The 25,717-nt window shown below is 32.2% G+C and overlaps 1 protein-coding gene and 1 long non-coding RNA gene across 4 annotated transcripts; one reads left to right on the forward strand and one right to left on the reverse strand.

Annotated features, from left to right (window-relative positions):
* Positions 1–17,500: 17,500 nt before the first annotated feature.
* Positions 17,501–20,423, reverse strand: LOC107943990 (uncharacterized). 3 transcript variants are annotated; one of them, XR_001696117.2, is made up of 5 exons: positions 19,902–20,423; positions 19,666–19,802; positions 19,454–19,558; positions 17,794–18,318; positions 17,501–17,723 (listed from the first exon to the last, which is right to left on the reverse strand). It is a non-coding gene; the product is annotated as an uncharacterized lncRNA (long non-coding RNA). The 3 variants fall into 3 exon arrangements; XR_001696118.2 differs by having other exon boundaries at positions 19,463–19,558; positions 19,902–20,329; XR_001696116.2 differs by having other exon boundaries at positions 17,794–19,558; positions 19,902–20,329.
* Positions 20,424–21,127: 704 nt separating this feature from the next.
* Positions 21,128–23,466, forward strand: LOC107943991 (probable aldo-keto reductase 1). Its single transcript, XM_016877805.2, is given in 8 exon segments — positions 21,128–21,374; positions 21,787–21,954; positions 22,056–22,259; positions 22,349–22,521; positions 22,604–22,635; positions 22,638–22,699; positions 22,784–22,937; positions 23,117–23,466. Coding segments are annotated over 8 exon segments (1,047 nt in total). The 5' UTR covers positions 21,128–21,311; the 3' UTR covers positions 23,308–23,466.
* Positions 23,467–25,717: the final 2,251 nt, after the last annotated feature.

Genomic DNA, 25,717 nt, shown 5'->3' on the forward strand with positions numbered 1-25,717 from the left:
ACGATACGGAGCTATCAAAATCAGTGTAGTCCCAGGTACAAGCTCAATACCAAACGCTACCTCCCGAACAAGTGGTAAACCCGGTAATTCTTCAGGAAAAACATCCGGATAGTCACAAACCACCGGTACCGATTCAAGTTTCTTTTCTGGCTCTTTATTATCAAGTACGTATGCAAGATACGCTTCACACCCCTTTCTCACATATTTTTGAGCTAACATCGAGGATATTATTGTTGGCAATCTATTCAAGACAGTAGACTCAACTCCGATTATCTCATTATTTGCACACCTCAAATCAATAGTCTTGCTTTTGCAATTCACAACCGCATCATGCACGGTCAACCAATCCAAACCGAGAATAACATCAAATTCATCAAACGGTAAAAGCATCAAGTCCGCCGGAAAACAGGAACCTCGAATTACTAGGGGACATTTCTTACACACCTTATCAACAAGCACACAACGACCCAAGGGATTCGACACTCTAATAACGAACTCAGTAGACTCAACAGGTAAAGTCTTACTGGATGCTAAAGTCTCACATATATAAGAATGAGTAGAACCAGGGTCAATCAATGCAATCACATTAGTATCAAAGAGAGTGAAAGTACCGGTAATAACATCTGGCGAGGAAGCATCCTCTCGTGCACGTATGGCATAAGCTCTAGCAGGAGCACGAGCCTCAGATTTGGTTGAAGCATCTCTAGATCCTCTCTGACCACCACTAGGATGTCCCGTATTTCTAGATGGTCTACCTCGAGCAGTAGTAGCACCCGGTTTCCCACTCTGATTTACATTTTGTTCAGACAGTCTCGGGCAATTCTTGATAAAGTGGTCAGCTGATCCGCACTTATAACAGGAGCGGTCATGGAATCTACAACTTCCCGAATGCCATTTACCACAATACTGACACTCTGTTCTGTCTCAACGATTATTTCCAACACTGGCAACAGAAGTGACTCGTGTACTCACAGGGGGTCGATCACGATCTCGTCTAGAAAAGCCCGAAGTGTCTCTAGATCGGCCTAAATCATCTCTAAATTTCTTCGATGACTGTTGAAAGGGCTTTCCCGAAGATCTCTTACGAAACTCCTTTGCTCCCATATCAGCTTTTCTTTTCTCCTTACTAAGCTCTTCGGCTTTGCAAGCTCGCTCGACAAGTACCACAAATTCTCTGATTTCTAAAATGCCAACATACAGCTTTATATCATCGTTCAGTCCATCTTCGAAACGTTTACACATCACAGCTTCTGAAGAAATGCATTCTCGCGCGTACCGGCTAAGCCTTACAAACTTTCGTTCGTAATCAGTAACCGACATGGAACCTTGTTTAAGTTTAAGAAATTCTTTTCGTTTTTGATCAATGAATCTCTGGCTAATATACTTTTTCCGAAACTCGGTTTGGAAAAACTCCCAAGTTACATGCTCTCTGCGCACAACAGAAATCAACTTATTCCACCAATAGTAGGCAGAATCACGTAACAAGGAGATCGTACACTTTAGGCATTCATCGGGTGTGCAAGATAGTTCATCAAGTACCCGAATAGTGTTGTCCAACAAAAATTCAGCTTGCTCGGCATCGTCGCTGTCTGTAGCTTTAAATTCAGTAGCCCCGTGTTTTCGGATTCTATCAACTGGGGGCTTATTTAACCTTATCTGGTCAGTTACCGGAGGTATCGCAGGTGCAGGGGTTGTATTAGTCGGGAATGGGGGTTGTGGAACAGCCGTATTAGTTCGAATGTATTGGTTGAACCAATCATTCATCACGCTATAAAAAGCCTGTCTAGCTTCATCATTCTGATTACTAGCAATAGGTTGAGAGTCCACCGGCGCTGTCCCTTGTGCGGGAGTAGGCACTACACTCTCAAGATCATCAGCTACCGCTCGGTTGGGATCGGGATCCATTACTATAAATAAACACATTTTTAACTGTCAGAAATCTCCACACTATCAAATAAACACATATCGGCATGTATAGCTAGACCCGGACGTATTACGGTAGTCCTAGAATTAACTAAACCGTAGCTATGATACCAATAAAATTGTAACGCCCCGTACCCGAGACCGTTGCCGGAGTCGGACACGAGGTGTTAACGGACTTAATTCATTTATTTATACAGTTCATTTTAAAATTTCTAGACAAGCTGGCTAACTGCGTCACTGTCACCTTAAAAATCATATCTCGAGCTCCAAAACTCGAAAACTGATTCCGTAAATTTTCCCTGAAACTAGACTCATATATCCATCTAACAATTGTTTTCTAGAATTTTTGGTTGGGCCAATTAGTACATTTTATTAGTTAAAGTCTCCCCTATTTCAGGGTTCGACTCTCTGACCTTCATGCATTACGATTTAGATATCTCCCTGTACAGGGCTTCAATACATATGTTGTTTGTTTCTAATGAAACTAGACTCAAAAATGAATCCTTACATATAAAGCATGACTTATAATTATCTCTGGTTAATTTATGGTAAATTTCCAAAATCAGAATAGGGGATTCAGTAATTGCTCTGGCCCTGTTTCACGAAAACTTAAACATCTCGTAAATTACGGCTCATATGGTCGTTTCGCTTCTTCCATTTGAAAATAGACTCATCAAGGTTCGATTACATAATTCATTCATTATTTATTTACATTTCTACTATTTTTAGTGATTTCTCAAACTTACAACACTGCTGCTGTCAGCATCTATTTTAAGACAAATTTCACCTATTTCATAGTTTCCATGATTCAATTAGCAAATTAACATACATTATTTCCAAGTATGTTCACGATTAGCCACGACGTACGTAGCACCAATAGAACCATGATTGGCCATTCCAATGGCTAGTCATTACCGAACATTTCCACGTCACTTAATAACCATACCATAAGACCATGATGTTATACTTCAAAATATACGAGCCATTTTCGCATGGCTTTACGAATATACATTACAAATGGGTACTCAATTAACAACAAGGGTCAGCCCTATACATGCCATTTTCAAATTGAACTAAAGAGTACCAAAAGTGGTTTAGATAGTGTGGACGACTTTGACTTTGACACTCCCGAGTCCGATAGCTGACGAACCAAAATCTATAAAATAGAGAATCAAAGAAACGGAATAAGCATTTAACGCTTAGTAAGTTTTGAGTAATGAAATTAGTTTAGACTAAAGTATAACATTCATATGGCTAAATGAATAACTTCATATATGCACATTCTCATAATCATACTTACTTCACGCTTCAATCAATATATTCATACACAAGGTATCAAACCTAACTAAAGGCCGAAAGTTTGTTAATCAATTGAACGAATACTATTTAAAACGAATCGACTTTTCCGATGCATATACGAAACATACCTTATCGTTTGGATTTTATGAACGTATTAATTGAAATTATTACAGCAAGATCGCTCACTTCCAAACCCAAGTATCTTCGGGATTTAGCCGGATATAACAACTCGCACAAATGCCTTCGGGTCTTAGCCCGGATATAATCACTAGCATAAATGCCTTCAGGACATAGCCCGGATATAGCAACTCGCACGAATGCCTTCGGATCTTAGTCCGGTTATCATCCGAATAATCATGCACATATGTCCACAAATCATAACACATCTTTATTTCGTTTTCATTACTAGAACTCAGTCACAAGGCACTTATCTACCATTACCATTGTCGGCTCAATAGCCACATACAAAGAGCATGGTTTTGATTCGCTATATAGCATGATCTCCATACGCATTCGGCTGCCCATCATAAGTATAAACTAATTACCTCAATATATAATTCAAGTAGAATCATTATATCACCATTTATTTGTTATGCTTATATGTCATGACCTAATCGAATCATAATCTAAGTTCCATTACTCGAAAACTTACCTCGGATGTTGTCGAACGATTTCAACGGCTATTCGATCACCTTTTCCTTTCCTTTATCGGATTTAGTTCCCCTTTGCTCTTGAGCTTAATTTAACAAATAAATTGATTTAATCATTTTGAACATCAAAGAGAAATTTAAGGTACTTAGCCCATATATATTAGGCATTAGAGTCATATATGTATGAAATCATGAATCAAATTCAACATATTAGCCAATATTCTCCTTTAGCCGATTTTCTAAGTCAAGATAAAGCCATCAATATGCTTACCTATAGCCGAACGTATAACATCAATCTATGTATTCATTCATGTGGCCGAATATGCATGTCTATGTTGAGGCCGATTATATACTTAATACATTCTACAAATATGGTTACTTGTATTCACTAAAAACCATTTTGTTTCAAGTTCAAAACTCGGCTAATACACATATATACACTAGTAATCAAATACTAACATTTGCATTTCACCTTAATAGCTAGCTTAGCAAACCTTAATTTAACATATAATTGTTCATAACACAAATAAAGCATCCTCTCCATTCCATCAATTCAAAACACATACATTACTCAATAATATTCAAAATCATATTCGGCCTTAGTACACGCTTGTTAGCCGATTTTTCTCCATTTAGCAACTAATGCACATATGTGCTCATTTGTTAGACTCTACTTCACCTAACTACCATTTCTCATCCAAATAACATGAACAACAACCATTTCTTGAACATTATCTCATGACCGATTACTCATGTCACCAACAAGATCCAAAATTTGGACATGGGCTAACTAAGGGACTTCGTAACTAGCTTAATACATTCAACAATTTCAAAAGCTACCATGAATTACATACCTTATTCAAGACTAGAAGGAGTGGCCGAATATTTGCTTCCCCTTCCCCTTTCTTCTTAGCATTTTCGGCCAAGGATGTTAAAAGATGAACACTTTTTTTTTCTTTTCTTTGTTTTATTCACTTAATTAGTTTAACACCCTTTTTCTTGATTTTTTTTTATAATTTATGCCATTAATACATTATTTTATTGTTATTACCCATCACATTTTGTCTATCCTCATTGTCATGGCCGGCCACTACTATCAAAGTGGGGAAATTGACATGCAAGTCCACCCTTTTGATTACATGCACTAATAGATCCTTATAGATTAACCTATCACATTTCAAAAGTGTCACACATAAGTCCTATTAACTAAATTCACATGCAATTAACTAAATCGAAGCTTAAAACTTTCACACACTCATATTCACATATTTTAGACAATAAATATTATACTCAAATACTTTGGTGACTCGGTTTAGCGGTCCCGAAACCACTTTCCGACTAGGGTCAATTTAGGGCTGTCACAAGGAGAAAATTCAGAACTTAACTATAAATCATTTAAGCTTCAACTACATATGTCCAATCAGTCTCTCCGCTAGCTTGTTGAAACCAGAAATGAATTGCAGGTTTGAATAAAATTAACGAAATTAATAGAAAAGGAGAAATGGGAAACATTTAGGAATGATTATGGTTTTCTCCAAAATGGAGAAATGAAATCATTTTGAAATCAATGTAGGTTTCCAAAAATATGAAATGAAATTGAAAATAAAAATTTGCAATCCTATATAGGATTCCTTAAAAATGATAGAAGAATGAATTTATGTTTTTGGACTATTTTAAAGCCCAAAAATGAAAATAAACCATTTGGTCATAGTGAACATGTTGAGTTATGACATAATTTTCTCAAAATTTTATCGGGGTAAAATCGTAAAAATTTTATCGGCGGTGAAATCGTCAAAATTTTCATGGAGGAAAATTGGGACGAAAAATTTATTTAATACGTAAATTTTAAAGTTTATTTTTGGAAATAGAAAAATTGAATCGGGTTGAATCATATTACAAAGTACTGAGTAAAAAGGGACCAAGAAATACTCAAATTTGGACCCGATGTGAGAGAGGCCTAATGTAACACCTCTAACCTATATCCGTCGCCAGAATAGGGTTACAAGGCATTATTGGTTAATACACATCGTTCAAATACACTTATGTAATCATAATCAAAATTCATTCATCTCAATCACATTGTCACTTATAGGGTCATACGAGACCTTAAAACATGCTTAGAAATGGTTCGGGACAAAACCGATAACAATTTCAAACTCTGAGAAACATAGAAAATTTTTCATGTTTTCAAGGGTCACACGCCCGTGTGAACAGGCCATGTGCCTCACATTACCATGTGAATAGGCCGTGTGCCTTACACGATCGTGTGAACAGGCCGTGTGCCTCACACGACCGTGTGAACAAGCCGTGTGCCTCACACGACCGTGTGAACAAGCCGTGTGCCTCACACGACCACTAGACACGTCCATGGCATAGGTCGTGTCAAAACAGGGCATACATATTGACTTAGGTCACACGGTTGACCACACGCCCATGTGTCTAGCCCATGTAACTCTCTGACTTGTACCACACGGCCAGTCACACACCCATGTACTAGCCCGTGTGTCACACAGCCAATAGACACGCCCGTGTGTCTAGTCCGTGTCAAAACTGTAGGGTATACTGACTTTAATTCAAATGGTACCGTAGGAGACACACAGCCGTGTAACATGACCTTGTGTTGCACACAGTTGAGACACACGCCCGTGTCTCTGCTCGTGTGGACAAAAATAGGTCATTTGTAAAGCCAACTTGCCACCCTTTACTCATGAATAGTTAGCAACCAAAATACACCATTTCAATATGTCATTAGACAACCAAAAACATGCTAATTCATACTCATTTCATGCCATCAATTCATAACCATTTCAATTATTCAATTCCATATTCAAAACATACTCAATCATTATACCAAAACCATCAAAATTTACCATTCCTCAAAATTTGATAACTAACCAATCCATTTAACTATATCCACAACTATGACAAACATACCAAAACAAGCAAACATATAAAGGCATTATATGCATCACATATATCACTTATTAGGCATATATCTTAAGCCAACTTAATTGACTAAAATCATACCAACATTTACATTATTAAAAAGCCAAATCACATGGCTAACATTATAGCTCAAAACATACCAAAATGACTCTAGCCTATACATGCTATATATACAAGCTTCAAAAATACCAATAACTGACCGTTAGTGTGACGATGTTCCTGACGATCCCCGAGTCCAAGCTAGCTTTGATTATCTATAAAACATAGACAAATAACACACAGTAAGCTTTATAGCTTAGTAAGTTCGTAGTTAAGCAATTCAATTCATCAAATAATTATAATTCTATCTTATACACATTACCAAAACAACATCTCATTAACATAACCTTTCTATCATGTCTCAAAACATGATTCATTAACTTCTCATTGATATTTCTCAACATAATGCTCAAATAGGTTCCGTACGTACCTGTACCATCTTGTACTAATCTCTTTCTCAAACAAGTCATTCTTTTATCCGTTGAACTATTAGGGATAGAAAATAAAACACTTATGAATCACAATCGATAAGTACCTATACCATGGCTCGTAGCCAAATCAAGGTAACTTATCCCGAAGTACCTATACCATGGCCTATAGTCAAATCAAGGTAATTCCTTTCAAAATTCCTATATCATGGCCCGTAGCCAAATAAAGATATTATTCGCACCCGAAGTGCCGATATCATGGCCTGAAGCCAATGCATTAACTTAATGACATTACATTATCATCATCACTGTACTTAAAGTTTAACCGAGAAGTTTCGCTTGTCGATTTCATTGTCGAACACTTCCATATAGTCGTATTCATAATTCAAAAATTATCCGCAATCTCATAAACACATTTTATGCAATATCTAAGCATATAATATTCATTTATAATGAAATGAACACCTATGAACTTACCTCGGTCGTAGAAACAACAAAACTAGTCGATTAATCGAGTACTTTATTCTTGCCTTGATCTAAGTCCGAGTTCCTCTTTTATTGATCTATATATATTCAAAATTAACTCATTTATTCACCTATTCATTCAATTTCATCCAAAAATATACATTTGAGCATTTTTTCACTTTAGCCCCTAAACTTTCACATCTATTCAATTTAGTCTTTATTTCACAAATACACAAAATTCTCCAAATTCAATCTAACGCATGCTTGGCCGAATTACCATAGTGCCCCTAATCACTCATAATTTTCATTTATTCACACATTTAACCCTACATTTTTACATTTTCACAAATTAACCCCTAATTGACATTTTTTTCAAAAATCACTTTACAAAACATGTATATCAAACATCAAGCTTGCATAATTCATCATCAAACATCATAAAACTCATAAACTCATTAATGGAATTTCAAAAATTCATCAACAATTTAAAAAATTAGGGTATGGGCTAGCTAGTACTCAAAGCAACGATCACAAAAACATAAAAATCATCAAAAACTGAGCAAAATTGCTTACCTAATCAAGCTACCAAGTTGACGAAATGTTAAAGCTTATAAACCCTAGCTTCTTCTTCTAATTTCGGTTCAAAGAAACAAATATGAAATTATTTTTTCATCTTTTGTTTTATTTATTATACATTATTTAGCTAAATTACCAAATTAACCTTATTTAAAACCATTTAAAAACATTCATTTAATGGTCATTTATGTCCATTCCCACTATCCATGGTCTAATTTCAACATAAGGACCTTTCATTTAATAATCCATAGCAATTAGGCACTTTTAACTTATAGTATGCAACTTTTGCATTTTATGCGATTAAGTCTTTTTTCTCTAATTAACCACTTAAACGATAAAATTAGCTCACAAAATTTTCACACATATAGACTCACATGCTATAAACACAAAAATTAATATAAAAATATTTTTTTTGACTTGGATTTGTGGTTCCGAAACCACTATTCTGACTAGGGTCTAAACCAAGCTGTTACACCTAAAACCCCTCATATAACATGAAAGGGGCAGCAACCCTACTAGAAATATAAGGGTGAGTAGTTCACCACTCTCCTAATCTAAGTAGGATGTTGTTTTTACAATTCTACAAGGGTTCTACCTTCTCTTCCTATAAAAAGATGGCACTGGTAGAGTTATTAACAAAACTTTTGCAAGATTATTATTTTGCCAAAAAATAAAGAAAATTTATTCTCAACTTATAAACATATTTTAAAGAATAGAGAATTTATGTTTTCACTCGAAAAGGAAAACAATTTGATTGAATTGTTTTGACCCCACACTCGAAGCAATTCGTGGTAAGAGAATAGTAGAGAAGATCATTTGGTTAAAAGTGGAAAAACATCAAGGATTCATTTATTCGAAAAAAACAAATATGATTTCGGTCTAAGGTTTATTACTATAAATATCACAAACTGAGTTGGTTTTTAAAATATTATTTTTTGCTGTGCAAGAAAACCATTTTCAAACTAGATTTTTTCCAACAGTGACATCCTACCCTCAGTGTTGCGAATCTTTTGACAGTAGGTTCTATGTTGATTTTGCATTAAAGTTTTGCATCCTCAAGGTGAAAGGGCTCGATGTCGTGACATCCCTATCATCAGTGTCTTGACACCCACTCTAAATGATGTTTTCCTTGGGGTTGGGCTATCATTTTCTTCTTACACCAACTCAAACACCCCGCTAGGTTCCCGATGGCACCATGTTGCCAATTTGGGTATCATTAGAGACAAAAACTTAGCTAAATTTTTTTTTATTAATAGTGAAAGTTAAAACTTGACCAAAGTAAAGAAATAAAACTTAAATTACTTGAGAATAAACTCCTCGAGTGTATTTGGAGAGCCTAATTTGACATATCAAATTACGATAAATCAAGGGTGCCCTACCACGAGATAAAAGCCCATTTGTCTCAAGACAATGCAACATCAAAGCTAAGGTTTGCTTCAGAGAGATGTACTATGAGACAATCGAGTATTTAATTGAAAGCATATGACCAATTATTTTAAGACATGCCTATTGTGTCTTGAGACCATAGTCTCTAGCAGTCATATTTTTGTTCTTCTTGTCACGAGACAAGGGTTTTGTGTCTCGAGACACACTATTGTAGGTTACATTAAATGAAAAAAAATGCTTTCAATGGCTAATGACTCCCTCCAACTACTCTAAATGTCCATAATTCAATGAGAGGGTATAAATATGATTCAAGGACACTTATATGAAGACACGAAATAAATTTACAAAGATCAGGAGCAAAAATCCAATAAATTCTCATATTATTTTTATTTTCACTTGTACACACTTGTGGGTTTAGTTGTGATTCATTCTTTCAAGTGTTGTCTTGTTTTGTGAGAGTGCTTAATTATTGTATATCTACCTTCTAGAGGTGATAATCCATTCTCTGTTTTATTTATAATTTTTGTGATGATTTACTTATGGTTTTGGGTAGAAAGCCTTAATGGGAAGTGATATTATCTTGTCTATTGAAAAAATAGAGACTGTAAGGTTAAACCTTATCCTTGAAAGGTTCAAATTAGTGAATATGGGAAATCCTTAGTTGTGGTAAGCTAAGTTTGTGAAGGTAGCAATTGGGATCAAGCCATTATAAATTCTTGTTTCTCTATTAATGATAAGGAATTGGAGCGGAGAAAGTGGAAGAAGGATCGAATTCAAGTTGTTCTACTCAAAAAAGAAATATTTGGATGTGACCAGAAAGAAAAAAATAAAAAAATTAGAAATTAAAGAAAACAAAACACTAAAGAAGAAATTTAAGAACTAAGAATAAATATTCAAAAAAATAAATAAATAGACAAAATTTAAAAGTGGAAGATGGAATGAGTAGACCGATGGATATGATGGATAGAAGGATAAACATCCAATTGAACCCTTTGAGATATAAATCCCCCAAAAAATCAATTAATGGCTCTAATCAATCCTCCAAGAAATAGTCATTGGCAAATTGAAGGGTGAAGAATAGATTATCACAACTCCTTGAAGAAAATCGAGAAGAAAACTACTTCTAAAAATCACAAGAAAGAAATCTTGCACAAAGAAACTAACTTCAAGAGTTGAAAACTTTATTAATGAAAACAAACTATCATCTTAATAAACAATGAAGAAGCCTTTATATAGGCTAGCTAAGTACATCCAAATAAAACTCTAAAAGATACTGAAACTCTAACTAATCTAAACAAGAAGTAGTTTTAATCTAAACTTTCTTATTTGACTAATAAATATAAAACTCCTAAACAACTTACAATACTTAAACGATATCCAAAACTCGGAATAATAAATAATAAAATAATAATAACTAATAAATAAAATATTGAACTCATATATAATAAAAATTAAGCTTAAAAACCAAATCCATTATGATTTAAACTCGAATTAAAAGCTCGAAACTCATAATTTCTGTAATAATCCTGTTCAGAAATTTTGGTCGTGCAATTTTCACTAAAACGGTAATAACTTAAGCCTTCAAACTCAAAATCAAGTGATTCAGAGTGCGTCTCGAAGCTAAGAGATAGATATTCAAATTCCATAAAGACATCTAAACTCAGAAATGCATGGATCCCATCCAAAAAGTCGTTGCAATTTTGTTGATTTTCCAAACTTGAAAATTGGCAGCTTCGGTGAATGAAAATTAATAAATTTCACGACATCCGTGCATATATCATTCCCCCTTTCCTCGAAAAGATTCGTCCTCAAACCTTCTCTTTGGTTGAATAAGAAAGAATCTTTATCAGGTGGAATGGTTTAACAGAGCTCCTAGAAAAGGATTAACAAATTCCTAAAAGAATTAAACAAGTCCACTAAACAAATTCAAGTTAAGGTTAGTGAAAATATAATCATTCTTCTCTTTTGGATAGGTTCTCTCTTTCTTTATATTCTCTTTTTCAATGTGAATTGAACTCTCTAATTTTACCTTATAGAAATGTTCACTTACCAAAGTTGGAACATCAAATTGACTTTTATCGCTCAAAGTCTCTTCTCTCTTAGTCTTTTTTCTTGAATAATCCTCATTTCCCTTTAACCCCTCAAAAAAATTTTGGACATTGAATTCATCATAACATAACTCTGTATAAGGAGAATAAATGTCTAACCTATCCAAATTTGTATACTCTAGGAAACAATTCTCACTATCAACTTTTTTCTAGTTCACAAAGTTCATTATCACTATCATCATAGTTTGCACTATTACAATCATCATAGCTCACATTATTACAATCAAATTCTTCGACATCAACTTTGAAATAAGGTGAAATGTTAGATCTAGACTCAGTAATAGGCATAAAATCACACTTACTATCTTTACAAATGGTGTCACTTGAAGTTTCTTACTCATTTATATCCTCATCGTCAATCAATAGGCTTCGTGTCATACTTAAGTTCCTTGGCTTGCAAGGATGTTTTCTTAAATGAATATGTTGGACATTCAAAGGCTTTGTGATCCTTCGCATTACACCACATGCACTTTCTAGCTCGTTCTCTTTGTTCTTCCATAAGTTGTTTAAGCTCGCATAAAATTTTATATTTTTTTGTACCAATGTCTTTCTTGACAAGTCCATGAACAATAGAAGGTTGAACGACATTGGAAACAACATGTTCGTGCAGTTTTTTTTACAAATATGACATCTATGTTTTGCCCAAGGTTTATCATTGTTAGTTCCTATTTGAACCAAAGTTTGACTGAAATTTTATTGAACCGCCTCATGATGAAACACTTAAGCTTGTAATGCGTCGAACTTATTTTCCAAATCCTCTTGCACCTCTTTGAAATCTTTTTGAAGTTCATTGAAAAGTACTGTAAATTGGTCCATCGTTACCATGGACAGATTTTGCTCATTGTCCTTACTATGTGTACGTACCATTATTAAAGGCTAAAATAAAAAAACACTCAAAAAAAAGTTGAGCAAAGAAAATTAAGCCTTACTGTTATAAACTAGTAGAAAAAAAAACTCTAAAAGACAAAGAAAAGAAGCTAAGATTTTCTCACTTGTAACTTTTAAAGAGCAATCAAACTCAACAATATTCGAAAAGATGTGGGATCACTCTTTAACAAGGTTGACCTAAGGCTCTAAGAAGCTAAAGAAAAAAACTCGACTCCGAAAGGAGTAAGTTGCGTGGAAAAAGGAGTGACAACTCTTTTTGTACCTATTAACACAAGAAATGAAAATGTGTTAGAATGCTTAATAAAATAAGAAAAGCTAAAACAAAAGAAAATCTAACCTAATGCTAGAATAAAATAAAGTAAACTACCCAACCAAAAACTTGAAACAATAGAAAACAACTTGATTTTTTGTTCGAGGTGTTCCCTATTTTCAAAAATCACAAAATTTAAACTAGAGACTCCTCAAATACTATAGATCTAATATGGAAAATTTTGGCACAAAATTCAACCCACAGAATTTTTTTCCTTTTTTTGTATTTTTGCTATTTTTTTATATTCGAAGATAATGCTAAGAATCAATATGTAAAATATCAGATCGTTTGGAAAATATTTACCTATTGAAAAAAAATTTTCAAAGAAATTTGTGCAAAAACAAAATAAATTTGTTTTGAGGTTGTTTGCTAGAAATCAATTTATAAGAACACAAAGAACACCTAAAACGCTTGAATTTTATACCAAATGATAAGGATTTGAAGCAAAGGAAGCGGAAGAAGAATTGAAATCAAGTTGTTCAACTTGAAAAAGAAAGATTTGGATGTGACCTGAAAGAAGAAATAAACAAATTTAGAAATTAAAGAAAACAAAACACTAAAGAAGAAATTAACTAATAATAAATATTCAAAATAATAAATAAATAAATAGAAAAAATTTAAAAGTGGAATTATGGAACAAGTAAACTGATGTATATGATGGATAGAAGGATAAACATCTAATTGAACCCTTTGAGATATAAATCCCAACAAACTCAATAATGACTCTAATTAACCCTCTAAGAAATAGTCATTGGTAAATTGAAGGGCGAAGAATGGATTCTCACGACTCCTTGAAGAAAACTGGGAAGAAAATTACTTCTAAAAATCACAAGAAAGAAATCTTACACAAGGAAACTAACTCTAAGAGTTGAAAACTTTATTAATAAAAACAAATTGTCCTCTTAATGAACAATGAAGAAACATTTCTTGGCTAGCTATGTACATTCAAATAAAACTCTAAAGTATACTGAAACTCTAATTAATCTAAACAAGAAGTAGTAAAAGGTTCTTCTAACTCACATAATGAGGCAAGAAGAATAGCTAAAAATAGCTAAAGAATAATAATAAGAAAAAAAAAGATGGAATTGAACAACCATACAAGCATTTTTTGTGCATTGCATACGGCTTTACAATAGAATTCTATTTTTTGTTTCACTGAAAAAAGAAAAAGAGAAAATAAATGCTTGTGCATTGCATACGGCTTTACAATGGAATTCTATTTTTTCTTTCACTGAAAAAAGAAAAAGTGAAAATATAAAGAGCATCTATTAGATCTAGATCACTAAATAATCCAATTACCACCCTTCTTTTTTTTTTCCGGAAAAGTTCAAAAATACTATGATGACTCCGTTGCTTTATATATTTATTTTGTCTGTGATTCAACAATCCCAGAGTTTCTTTTGTTTTTTTGAAAAAAGAAAGAAAGAAAGAAATAGTCTTTTTTTTCGTACTCTATTATTTTATAACATAAATATTGTTATAAATATTGTTAATAGCCTCTAGTGTGAAAAGAAAAAAAGCTTGTGACACAGAGATGGGCGCATGACAACTACTCCTAAACATCTTAAAATACTTAAATAATATCTAAAATTCGGAATAAATAAATAATAAGATAATAAAAACTAATAAATATAATATTGAGCTCATATATAATAAAAATAAAGCTTAAAAACCAAAACTAATATGATTTAAACTCGAATTAAAAGTTTGAAACTCATAATTTCTGTAAAAATCCTGTCCAAAAATTTTGCTCGTACAGTTTTCACTAAAACGGTTATAACTTGAGCTCCCGAACTCAAAATTAAGTGCTTCGAAATGCGTCTTGAAGCTAAGCGATAGATCTTCAAACGCCATGAGACATCTCAACCCAAAAATGCTAGCACCCCATCCAAAAAGTTGTCACAAGTCTGTTGATTTCTCAAACTTAAAAATTGACAGTTTCAGTGAATGAAATTTAATAAATTTCACCCCATCCATGCATGTATAAGTTATTTGCCATATTTTCTTTAAAATTTTAAAATACCATTTCACCCTCTTTCTTGGTGTATATTGAGTTTAGAAATTGATATCAGAGCTAGAACTCTAGAGATGATATTACTACCAGGAGAAAAGATCCACAAGAAGCTCAAGATGGAAGCAAGAAACTAAGAAATTTGTTTAATGGCCTTGGAGCAAAATTTAACTATGTTGGGTGAAGGTCATTTTACCATGAGGTCTCCTTTATTCAATGGCACCAACTATTCTTTTTGGAGGACAAGAATGAAGCTATTCATCCAAGCAAATGATTATGAAGTATAGAGGGTGATCACAAATGGGCCATTCATTCCAAAGAAAAGAGTTAAGGTGTAATTGTCACCAAGGAGGAAGATGAATGAGATGAAGTTGGTATCAAGATGGTGTAACTAAATGCTAAAGCTATGCAAACTTTATTTTGTGCCCTTGGTCCCAATAAATACAATAGTCTCCTTACGCGATAATGTTAATGAGATATGGGATAAACTTGAAGTTACTCATCAAGGTACTAGTAGAGTCAATGAGTCTAAGATTAGTCTTCTCGCCCTTGATTACGATCTCTTCTAAAACCAGATGAAAGAATCAAGGTTGAAGGTTAAATTTTTTAGAATCAAGATTAATTTGACACAATGTATAAATTTTAAGGGTTAAAGTTGTTATTATGTCAATTTTAGAAGCTTCTACGTCATCTTTCCATTAGCCATTTAACGATTAATGACCAAAAAAGAAAATTTCAATAGGTGGGTGACTGCAAGTGTAATTTACCCTATGTGTAGTATAAATTTTTTTAAATAGATTAAAATAAAGAAATTAAATTGAAAATTTTTCAAGAGATTTTTTTATTGGGCTTTTTTAACCTTATAAAAAATTAATTAATACAAAATTTTCAAACAAAAAAAAAATATTGAATAAAATGAATAGATAAGTAGTTACTTATCACTTACTTATCTCTTTATTTAAGGTAATTACTTCTATAAATTGATGTTTAATGTAAATAATCATTCTTAAAACAAATTAACAATAAACTAAATTAATATAGATATATATAATAAATAACCTATCAAAATAATATTTAAAATATAATAAATTAATGAATTGTTATATTGTTTTAATGTTAAATATTCTGATTCTAAATTAATTAAATATTTTTAGTATTATTTTTCAATTAAATTAAAATTTCAAAACATTAATGAATGTAAAAAAATATATAATATCAAAAAAAAATATAAACTTAACATATAAAAATAACCATACATTGTGCAAATGTACAAATTAGTATAATATATATTTGAAAGGTATAAAAACATAAATTTATTAAATCTAAAATTATTTTAAAAATACAAAATTTATTACTAATAATTATCTAAAAATTTATTATATTTTAAAAATTTACTATTCAATCTACACCTTTGAAATCTAACGGTACGTTTGGTTCATTAAATGGAATAGGGCTGCAATTGAATAGAATTGTAATGAAATAGAGCTATAATCAGTAATTCAATTGTTTGATTGAATGGAATTGAATAGAGTTGTAATAGAATTCATGTGTTTGGTTGAATGGAATAAATGTTGTAATAGTATAAGGAAAAAGACTTAAACGACCAAAGTACCCTTAGCAGAATTTTTATAGATAGATGATTATTGTTATTAAATTTTAATAAGATTACTATTCAATATATTTTAATAAAAATAAAAATAAATAATTTAATCATAGTTTAGCATAATTATTATTAAATACAATTTAATAAAATAATATATAATTTAATATCATTCTTAATATAATTATTAATAATATTTAATAATAATTTTAATATAAAATTATTATTAAAAATATTTCAATGCCTAATATATTTGCTTTAATCTAGCCTCTCACCTGTTCTCTTAGGTCACAATCGCCAATATAAAAATGAGTTTAACATATGATATGATAATCCTCTAATGACATTTTATTTTAATAGTCAATTTTAATAGAAAACATACTTTTTACTTTTTATTTTATCCTTTATAATAACATGATAACAACATTTAATTATAAGGTATACTCTTTAATAAATTAATTATTTATAGCAATCTTTTGGTGAAATAAAAATCTTCAAATTTTACATAAAAATTACTAAATTTTAATAACATTAGTTCTTTTCATATGTGAAATAAAAAATCAAAACTCATAGTCATTTGTTATTCAAAAACCATAGTCCTTAATTTTATGTTTTTCAAAAACTCATAGTTCTTTATGTTATTCTCGATATAAATACAAAAGGAGCTGAGATCCGCAATCCCTATGTCTCAAAAGCCATTCCTCATTTTATGTTAATCAAAAACTATAGTTCTTTATGTTATTCTCGTATAAGAAATAGCAAATTCTCTCCATAGCATTGGCTTCTCTTAGAAAGTCAAACTCATATCCGATCTTGACAACACAAAGGATAAATAATTAACGACATGCAGAAGAAAAAAGAAATCCAAATCCAAGTGAAACGACTCTCAATTTACATAAATCTGAAAAGTACATAAAAGAAGAATAGATGTGTTTAGCAAGGAACATCAGTGTGAATACAGATACCTTCTTTTCTATTTCCTTGGTAATAGGAAACAGATAAAATTTGACATCATTCTTCTGAATGTATAGTGCAAATGCTTGCAAGTTACGGATGTCGGTCATCATAAGATCCCGGATTCTCGAATCTTGCACCTGCCATAAACGTGAATGGTCAAAATCACATAGACATATGAAGTTTTAAAATTATTTTCAAGGGACTTACCTTAACAACAACATCGATCTTATCACCTCTCAATCCTGCTTGATGAACCTAATTCAGATACGAACATATGTTAAGGTATATCCATTCGGTTCTTGTAAGCATTATCCACATCTGTGCCTTAACTTCGTTCCCATTTATATCTAACTTCTGAGTTTGAAACTCTACTCCTATGGTTGACTTTGAATTTGGGTAGAATTCATTCCTATCAAATCTTGCAAGTAAATTCGATATCCCAACAGCTGAATCACTAACTAGTACAATCTTGAAAAGGTAATCGTCAGTTTTTTCTTCCTCTGAAACAAAAGCCATTTTCCAACCTTCCTACGAGTGTCACTCTATATAACCATTTCAACAGTGGAAAGCACTAGGAATTAAGTTTCTTGTCTGGTACTCGAAGTTATCACCTAAGAAGCACCAACCTTGTATCATGTTCAAGAACAATACCTTGATCTCTCCATCTTGCTAACACCTTGCCTCGCACCTGAAATCCCACTTAAGCTCCTTCTACTGCTTAGATTTTAGAAGCTTAAAACAAGGACATATGATAAATGCCAGATCATTCATGTGAAATATCCAAATAATCGATTGGAAATAAAAACACAACTCACCCAACGACCGTGACAGCTTAATAGCTCACCTAAGATTCCTAATCCTATGTTTAGTCCTTGCCCTTAACCAGTAAAACTTCACATCATTTTTGTATAAACTTTAAAAGTTAACAGATATAAGTGTCATTAGATAACAAAAAACTAGAGGCCAGATTTGGAAGCAAAGAACTAATAATTGATAAGATCTTTTGAACAACAATTATATAGCTATGAAATCAATCATAAACAACAAATCACCTAAAAGGGCAAAATAATATGCTTGATTGTATAATAATATGCATCAACTATGCACTAGATCTTATAAGATAAGATGTGATAGTTCAATCTTTTGAATATTACCATTGGACCATGGTACAGAAACAACATAGAACTTCATATATAAACAAGCCCCTGTGCTTTCACTTCTAAATGTAAGAATTCTTTTAAAAAGTTATTTTTTGTCTTATTCTTTGTTTTAATGATTAGAGATGCTGAAAAACTCAGTCTTTAAAAGGTTTTATATATTTTTCAATAAGAATCTTTTAAAGAGTTAAATTTAAGGATTGAAATCTTTTACTGCTATGTCAACAGTTCATAAAAATTCATTGAAACACAGAATCTCTGATTGTATGAACTAGAGAACTTTGACCAGGAAATAAACTATAGATCTAAGTAAATCAATTTCAACATTCAAAGAGAAAAAAAATGCTCTTGATCATAAAGTAGAGCATCTGCATCTTGCAAAGAGAGATCAAATTATAGCATACTAGACTCAGTTTTGCATCAAAGAGACACCAGTAGAAACTAAATCACCAAGCAAACTGCCCTTTTATTTTATATTTTGCAATTGACTAAAAGGTTAGAACCAAGTTCATATATGGAACAGCCAGTTAACTCTTTCCATAAAAGAAGAAAAAAAAAACTTAAAAGCACCGAACCATTATAACTAAGTCTAGAATATCCACATGCATTAGAGCAGAAAAAATCGATTTACACATTATGCCTTCACCTTAATTGCTGCTCTTACTTAAACAAGAAATTCAAGAGGTCAAAAACACATTGCAGATGCATACTTGATTTACCAATAATTAAAGTTGGTTTCAACAGGGTACAATCCACGAGTGACCACTGCGGGCTTTCCAGCAACATTACACTGCAACCTTTTGAAATAAGAACACCTGCAAGGAAAAAGGAAGTTAATTAGCAGCAAAGCTTTAACAAATTGCCATGAACGCACAAACACAAAACAAACAAAAAAAAAGATAAAATGAAAATTTAAGCTTACCAAAACAAAAGAAACCCCAAATCAAGAGAAAAATCCAAAGGGAAATCACTGATGCATTGATAGAGCAATTAGCGAATAGAAAAATATTGTAGTCTTTATAGATACAATCCCAACCTGAAATTGAAATCCCTTGCTATCTACAAAAAGAAAAAAAAATCATGATGTTCATCTACAAAAAATCAAGGAAGAGGAAAAGAAGAAGAAATATAGGGAAAGGAAAAGAAAGAAGAAATTACAAGGTATTGGTGAAATGATTGTTAGCTTCAAGAGCCTTGAGAGAATCCTTGAACGATTTCCTCATCTCCCCTATCCCTATTTTCTTTTTCTTGGTGAAATTACAGATTAATAGCTCATCCTTGAACGAGGAGATAGGGATGGGGTGTGGTGGCTTGAAATGTTTGCTGAGGGAGAGTGGTGAAGGACAAGAATGGAAGGTTATGCTTTTTTTATTTTATTTGGTGGAGGTTCTGCATTGCTATTCTTTGGTTCTGGTGGAGAATGGCTTTTACGAGATAAGATGGAATGGGGGATGAATGGGAATTCGTTGAATGAAGGATTCAGTGAACCAAACTAAGGAATACCTACTTATCACTGAATCAGTCAGGAACCGTTTAGTTATTCATGCCAACCAAACATACCCTAAATCTATATAATAAAATATAAGTTCCCAAACATTAACCAAGTTATTATGTATCATATTAAATTGAAAGCACAAATACAATGGGTTCACTTTAACAAAATATAAATAAAACCTCAATGTCGGCTACCTTTCTCAGATTTTCTTATATATCCACTGCTTTGAGCGTACACTGAGTAAATAGTATTCTGTTACATCATTTTTATTAATCTGATTTTTATCTACAAAAAGATTTAAATTATCTTTTTTAACAAAAATGTAAATTAAAATATTAATTTCTTAACGATGTTGAGTGATAACTAGTATAACAATTTACAAATACTTCATATTGATATAATATTATTTGTCTTATATATTACATTAATAAATAATTTAAAAATTATAGAAATATTTAAAAATTAAAAATAAAGTTTATAAAAATTTAAAAAAATAGCATAAAATACATATGAATTGCCATGTTAATTGTCATATTTAAAAATTTAACTTTTCAATTAGTATTTTAATTAAAGAAAATAATTAGACTCATTTTAAAAGGTTAATGATTAATTTTTCCTCTATTAAAGGGTTGAGGGCTAAATTTAACTTTAAAAAATAATAATGAACAAATGAACAAAATATGTAAATGATAAAGGCTAAATTTGAGTATATAGTATGTAATACGAAACTAGATCTAAAAGTGATTATAGTCCCTTGGCAAACAGGATGCACCAGTGGGCTAGTGGTAGAATAGGTCCCTGCTATAGTACAGACCCGGGTTCGATTCTCGGCTGATACGGTGATTTTTCGTTTCTTTTCTTCTTTCTTTCGAGTGAAAAATAAAAAATGTAACTGCCAAGTAGGAAGCTACAATTGGACAACGTTTTGACGTTCAGTTAGAGACAGTGCCATTTTCTCTTCAGTTTCAATCATCCCACAGCTACCTCTTAACTCAACTACTTCCATTCCCAACCAATTTCACTTTTTAATAACAAAAACAGAACACAGAAGTTGGAGCAGAGATTATTCAGACATGGCGCAACCAGGTTGCTTGTTACAAATCCCCACAGTCAAACTGGGCACCCAAGGACTTGAGGTATGGTTTTCTTTATTTTTATTTTTCTCATTTCAGTTTGTTGGATTAAAACCCAATCTTATATATGTTGTAATGCTTGTCCAAAGTTTTCAACTTTCTGGCACTCATAAGTAAACCGTGTAATGCAGATTTGAGAAATTACTGATTTTTATCGAATGGGTTTTATTTGAAAGCCGTTGGCTTAATCAAAAGTAGGTTTTTTTCTAATGATATGATGGAAGTGGTAGTTGGTGTTGCAAATATTAGTATTCCGATTTAGATCTGTTGGATGCCATAACTGAATGAACCAAATTTCCCAAACTTAATAACTAACAGTGACACAGATCATGGGTCCAACCAAGATGTTTTGAGACCTGTATGTTGTTACACGAACTGGGACATGTTTTTTTTTTTTTTCGTTTTCTTTAAACAGGTTTCCAAGTTGGGTTTTGGATGCATGGGTTTAACTGGAATCTACAACTCACCTCTCTCTGAGGATGAAATCATATCAATCATTAATCACGCCTTTGCTAAAGGAATCACTTTCTTTGACACTGCTGATGTTTATGGAGCGCATACCAATGAAGTTTTGGTTGGCAAGGTCAGTTTTGTTTCTGATTGTTTATAAAATGTAATATAACATAATCAAGAAGCTGTAGTTTACATAAATGCGAACTAAAGACAAGTTTATACCACTTTCAGGCCTTGAAACAATTACCAAGAGAAAAAATTCAACTAGCCACCAAGTTCGGTATTGCAGGGATGGCACCGACTGGTATGATTGTGAAAGGTAGTCCCGAGTATGTCCGGGCGTGCTGCGAGGCGAGCTTGAAGCGTCTTGATGTCGATTACATCGATCTCTATTATCAGCATCGGGTGGACACGTCGGTACCTATAGAAGAAACCGTGAGTAAATCTCTTCTTTCCTTATGCTATGTGGTTGAGGAACTGATCTACTTTATTTTATTAAAACCACATTGTTGTTAAAAATGCAGATGGGTGAACTTAAGAAACTGGTTGAAGAGGGAAAAATCAAATACATCGGATTATCTGAATCCAGTCCCGATACAATACGGAGAGCGCATGCTGTTCATCCGATCACAGCAGTCCAAATGGAGTGGTCGCTCTGGACTCGTGATATTGAGGATGAGATTGTTCCTCTTTGCAGGTTAGGTTTTGAAGATAAAAGTCCAGATTCTGATGTGTATATATATGTATATATTCCAGTATATGATGGATTTACCTAACAGGGATCTTGGTATTGGAATAGTTCCTTATAGCCCCTTGGTCGAGGATTCTTCGGTGGTAGAGCAGTAGTGGACAGTTTATCTGCAGGAACTTTCTTGGTACTGGATTCATTTCCATTTCTTTAACAAGTTAAGGATTGCTTGTTCTGCTAATGACAGACAACTTTGTTCTTTGATTATAAGGCTTCACATCCCCGGTTTCAAGGAGACAACTTGAAGAAGAACAAGAACTTTTACATTCGAATCGAAGATCAGGCAAAGAAGCGTCAATGCACTCCGGCTCAACTGGCACTAGCATGGGTTCTCCAGCAAGGGGACGATGTTGTACCGATTCCTGGTGAGAGGCTTTCTTTTTATTGTCTCCATTAGCTATCAATCATCTTATGGTTAAATGAGGGAACCAAACAAGATGTAACCAAGGGTCCCTTAGAATATGATATGATACCATTATTCGGAAGATCATATTCTCATACTCATATCCATATATGCATTGAATATTGCTTCCAATTTTCGTAGGAACAACAAAGATTAAGAACCTGGATCAGAATATTGACTCGTTGAGAGTGAAACTCACTTCCGATGACTTGAAAGAAATCAGAGATGCTGTCCCGATTGAAGAGGTCGCAGGCGATCGGAACTACGATAGCATGAAGAAAGCTTCATGGAAATTTGCAGACACCTGCAAAAGATGTTGGGGTTTCAATTGAACAAGGCAATTGAAATGGTTATGGCATGTTTGTTTCATTTAAGGGAAAATGTGTGGCATAGATCTTTTTAAGGTTTTAAAACCATCCATACTTGCGTTTGGGACAAAAATTATAGATGGTTTTGATATGAAATAATAAAGAGAGCAATGTTAAGGCAAAGACTTTTATGCTGCCACTATTACTGATGATCGTAGGAAAAGAAGAAAAACCAGAGGGAGCTCTAATGTGCTGTCGTTTTGAGTACAATTTCAAAGACTGTCTTTTCTCTTATCTTTATTAAACCCCAAGGACGGTAAAATTAATGTGAAAATTTGTAGTAAAAAGGGAAAGAGATGGTTTGTTTTTGTACGTCTTGAATAAAAATCCTTATGCTCCAAAATGTGGTGGTCAATGGTAGAGAATTCATTAGTAACAAAGGATTTGTATTAAGCTTAATATCCGTTTAGCTTTTTTCTCACTAAACCAAATGAAAAGTGATGCAGTGTCGTCCATGGCATGGCATGGCAACACTTTTGCTCTTGCCTGCATGCCAAAGGCTTCCAAATAATCAAACCCACAAGGTCTTTTTGCCCAAATCCCACTCCGGAACCTAAAGCCACCCAAGACACAATTGCACAATCTTTTTTCCAATTACTTGAGCCAGGCAACTATCTGTAAATCAAAATAGCGGAAAAGAAACTAAAAGAAAAAATTCATCACTAAAACCCCCCATTTTTTTTATAAGTTTTCATTTTGGACATTGAAAAAGCCACTCACCATTAATTCAATATTATCATATACTCATTTTAGTCACTCAACTTTTGTAAGTGTTCATTTCAATTATTCATTTTATCTTTTCCTTTTCTTTTATTTTTTAAAGAATTAATTTTAGTTTTTTAGTAAAAGGAAATTACTTAGGTTTTATATGCAAAAACTTAGATTTTTACATGGAAAAACCGTTTAATCTTTTTAATTTTTAGAATTCATTTTAGTTTTTCTTTCCAATAAAAGAGAAAATTGTAGGTTTTACAGCAAACTAAGGCTTTTATTTCTTATTGCTTTTCAAAATTGTTTTTAGAACCAAAAGTGTTTTCATAAGCAATATTAAATAGACAATTTTGAAGTTAAAAGTGTTTTTGAAAAGTACTTTTGAATCTAATAGTAAAATTACTTTTGCATTGAAAAAACACTTTTTGAGCCAAAATGATAATTTTAACCCTTATTTATAACTTAAATATTTTCTGTAATATTATAATTATTTTTCTATTGAAATTTATTTCAAATATCTAACATTATATAATTAAAATTATAACGAATAACATTTAACATATAGATTTATATTCAAATTAAATATTACAAGTAATTAATATTATTCGCTTACAAATATTTAAAATTTGTATTTCATATATTAAAATATTAATAATGAGTTACGATAAATTATTTTTTTATATTATTACTAAAATATTATAATATTAACAAATTTGAACATTATTTAAATGCATATTTTTACTTCACAATATCATATTTAAAATAAAAATTTTATTTCTCAAAATAATTTCTTAACAACAATTCTAATGACTTAAATTTTAGACAACAATTTTCAAAATCACTTTTTTCCAACACTTTTTTCCAACACTTTCTCAAAGCAATGAGAAACTAACTCAAATGATCATTTCATTTTGGCTCAACAACCTCAATCCATTCCTTTTAAGTGTCCATAATGCAAATGCCATAACTTAGACTCGGTTTTACTCTTTTGAATAGCACTCAAAGCACCTTCAATTTTAGAAACCTTTACAGGAAAAATCTTTTTTTTTCTTTTTCTTTTTGTCATCTAAACATTTGCTATAACTCTACTTGTTTCTCTATTCTTAATAACACACTTCTCATCATAAAATAACATAAAAGATTCACATTCATCAATCCCCCAACATTCAATGATAAAATTCCTATCTTTTTATCTATCTCTAAGATGTTTGGATTTTTCAAAAACTATAGAAAAATGCAAAAGAGAAATACTATCCACATTCAGATTAAGACATAACTTTAACTTGTTCAAATAGCAATCAATAAGAAGTAGAAAACTGTGTGCTAGATTAAGAGCAAAACAAAACATTTTGTATAAGCTTTATTTTGTCATTACAAGTTGAAATAGCCTTCATACCTTGACATTCAATCAGTATTTACTTATTATCTCTGTGACAGCCCTAATGTGACCCTAGTCGGGAAGTGGTTCCGGGACCACAAAACCGAGTCATAAAAATAATTAGCCGTCATATTTGATGCTTATTATATGTATATATGCATGTGTGAAATTTTCATATTTGAATTTTGTTAATTGTAGGTGAATTTTAGTAAATAGGACTTATGTGAGAAAATTTAGAAATGTGCTAGGCAAATGTAAAGTGGCCTATTAATGCATGTTATAGAA

Source organism: Gossypium hirsutum, chromosome A13, assembly GCF_007990345.1.
Source record: "Gossypium hirsutum isolate 1008001.06 chromosome A13, Gossypium_hirsutum_v2.1, whole genome shotgun sequence".
NCBI lineage: Eukaryota > Viridiplantae > Streptophyta > Magnoliopsida > Malvales > Malvaceae > Gossypium > Gossypium hirsutum.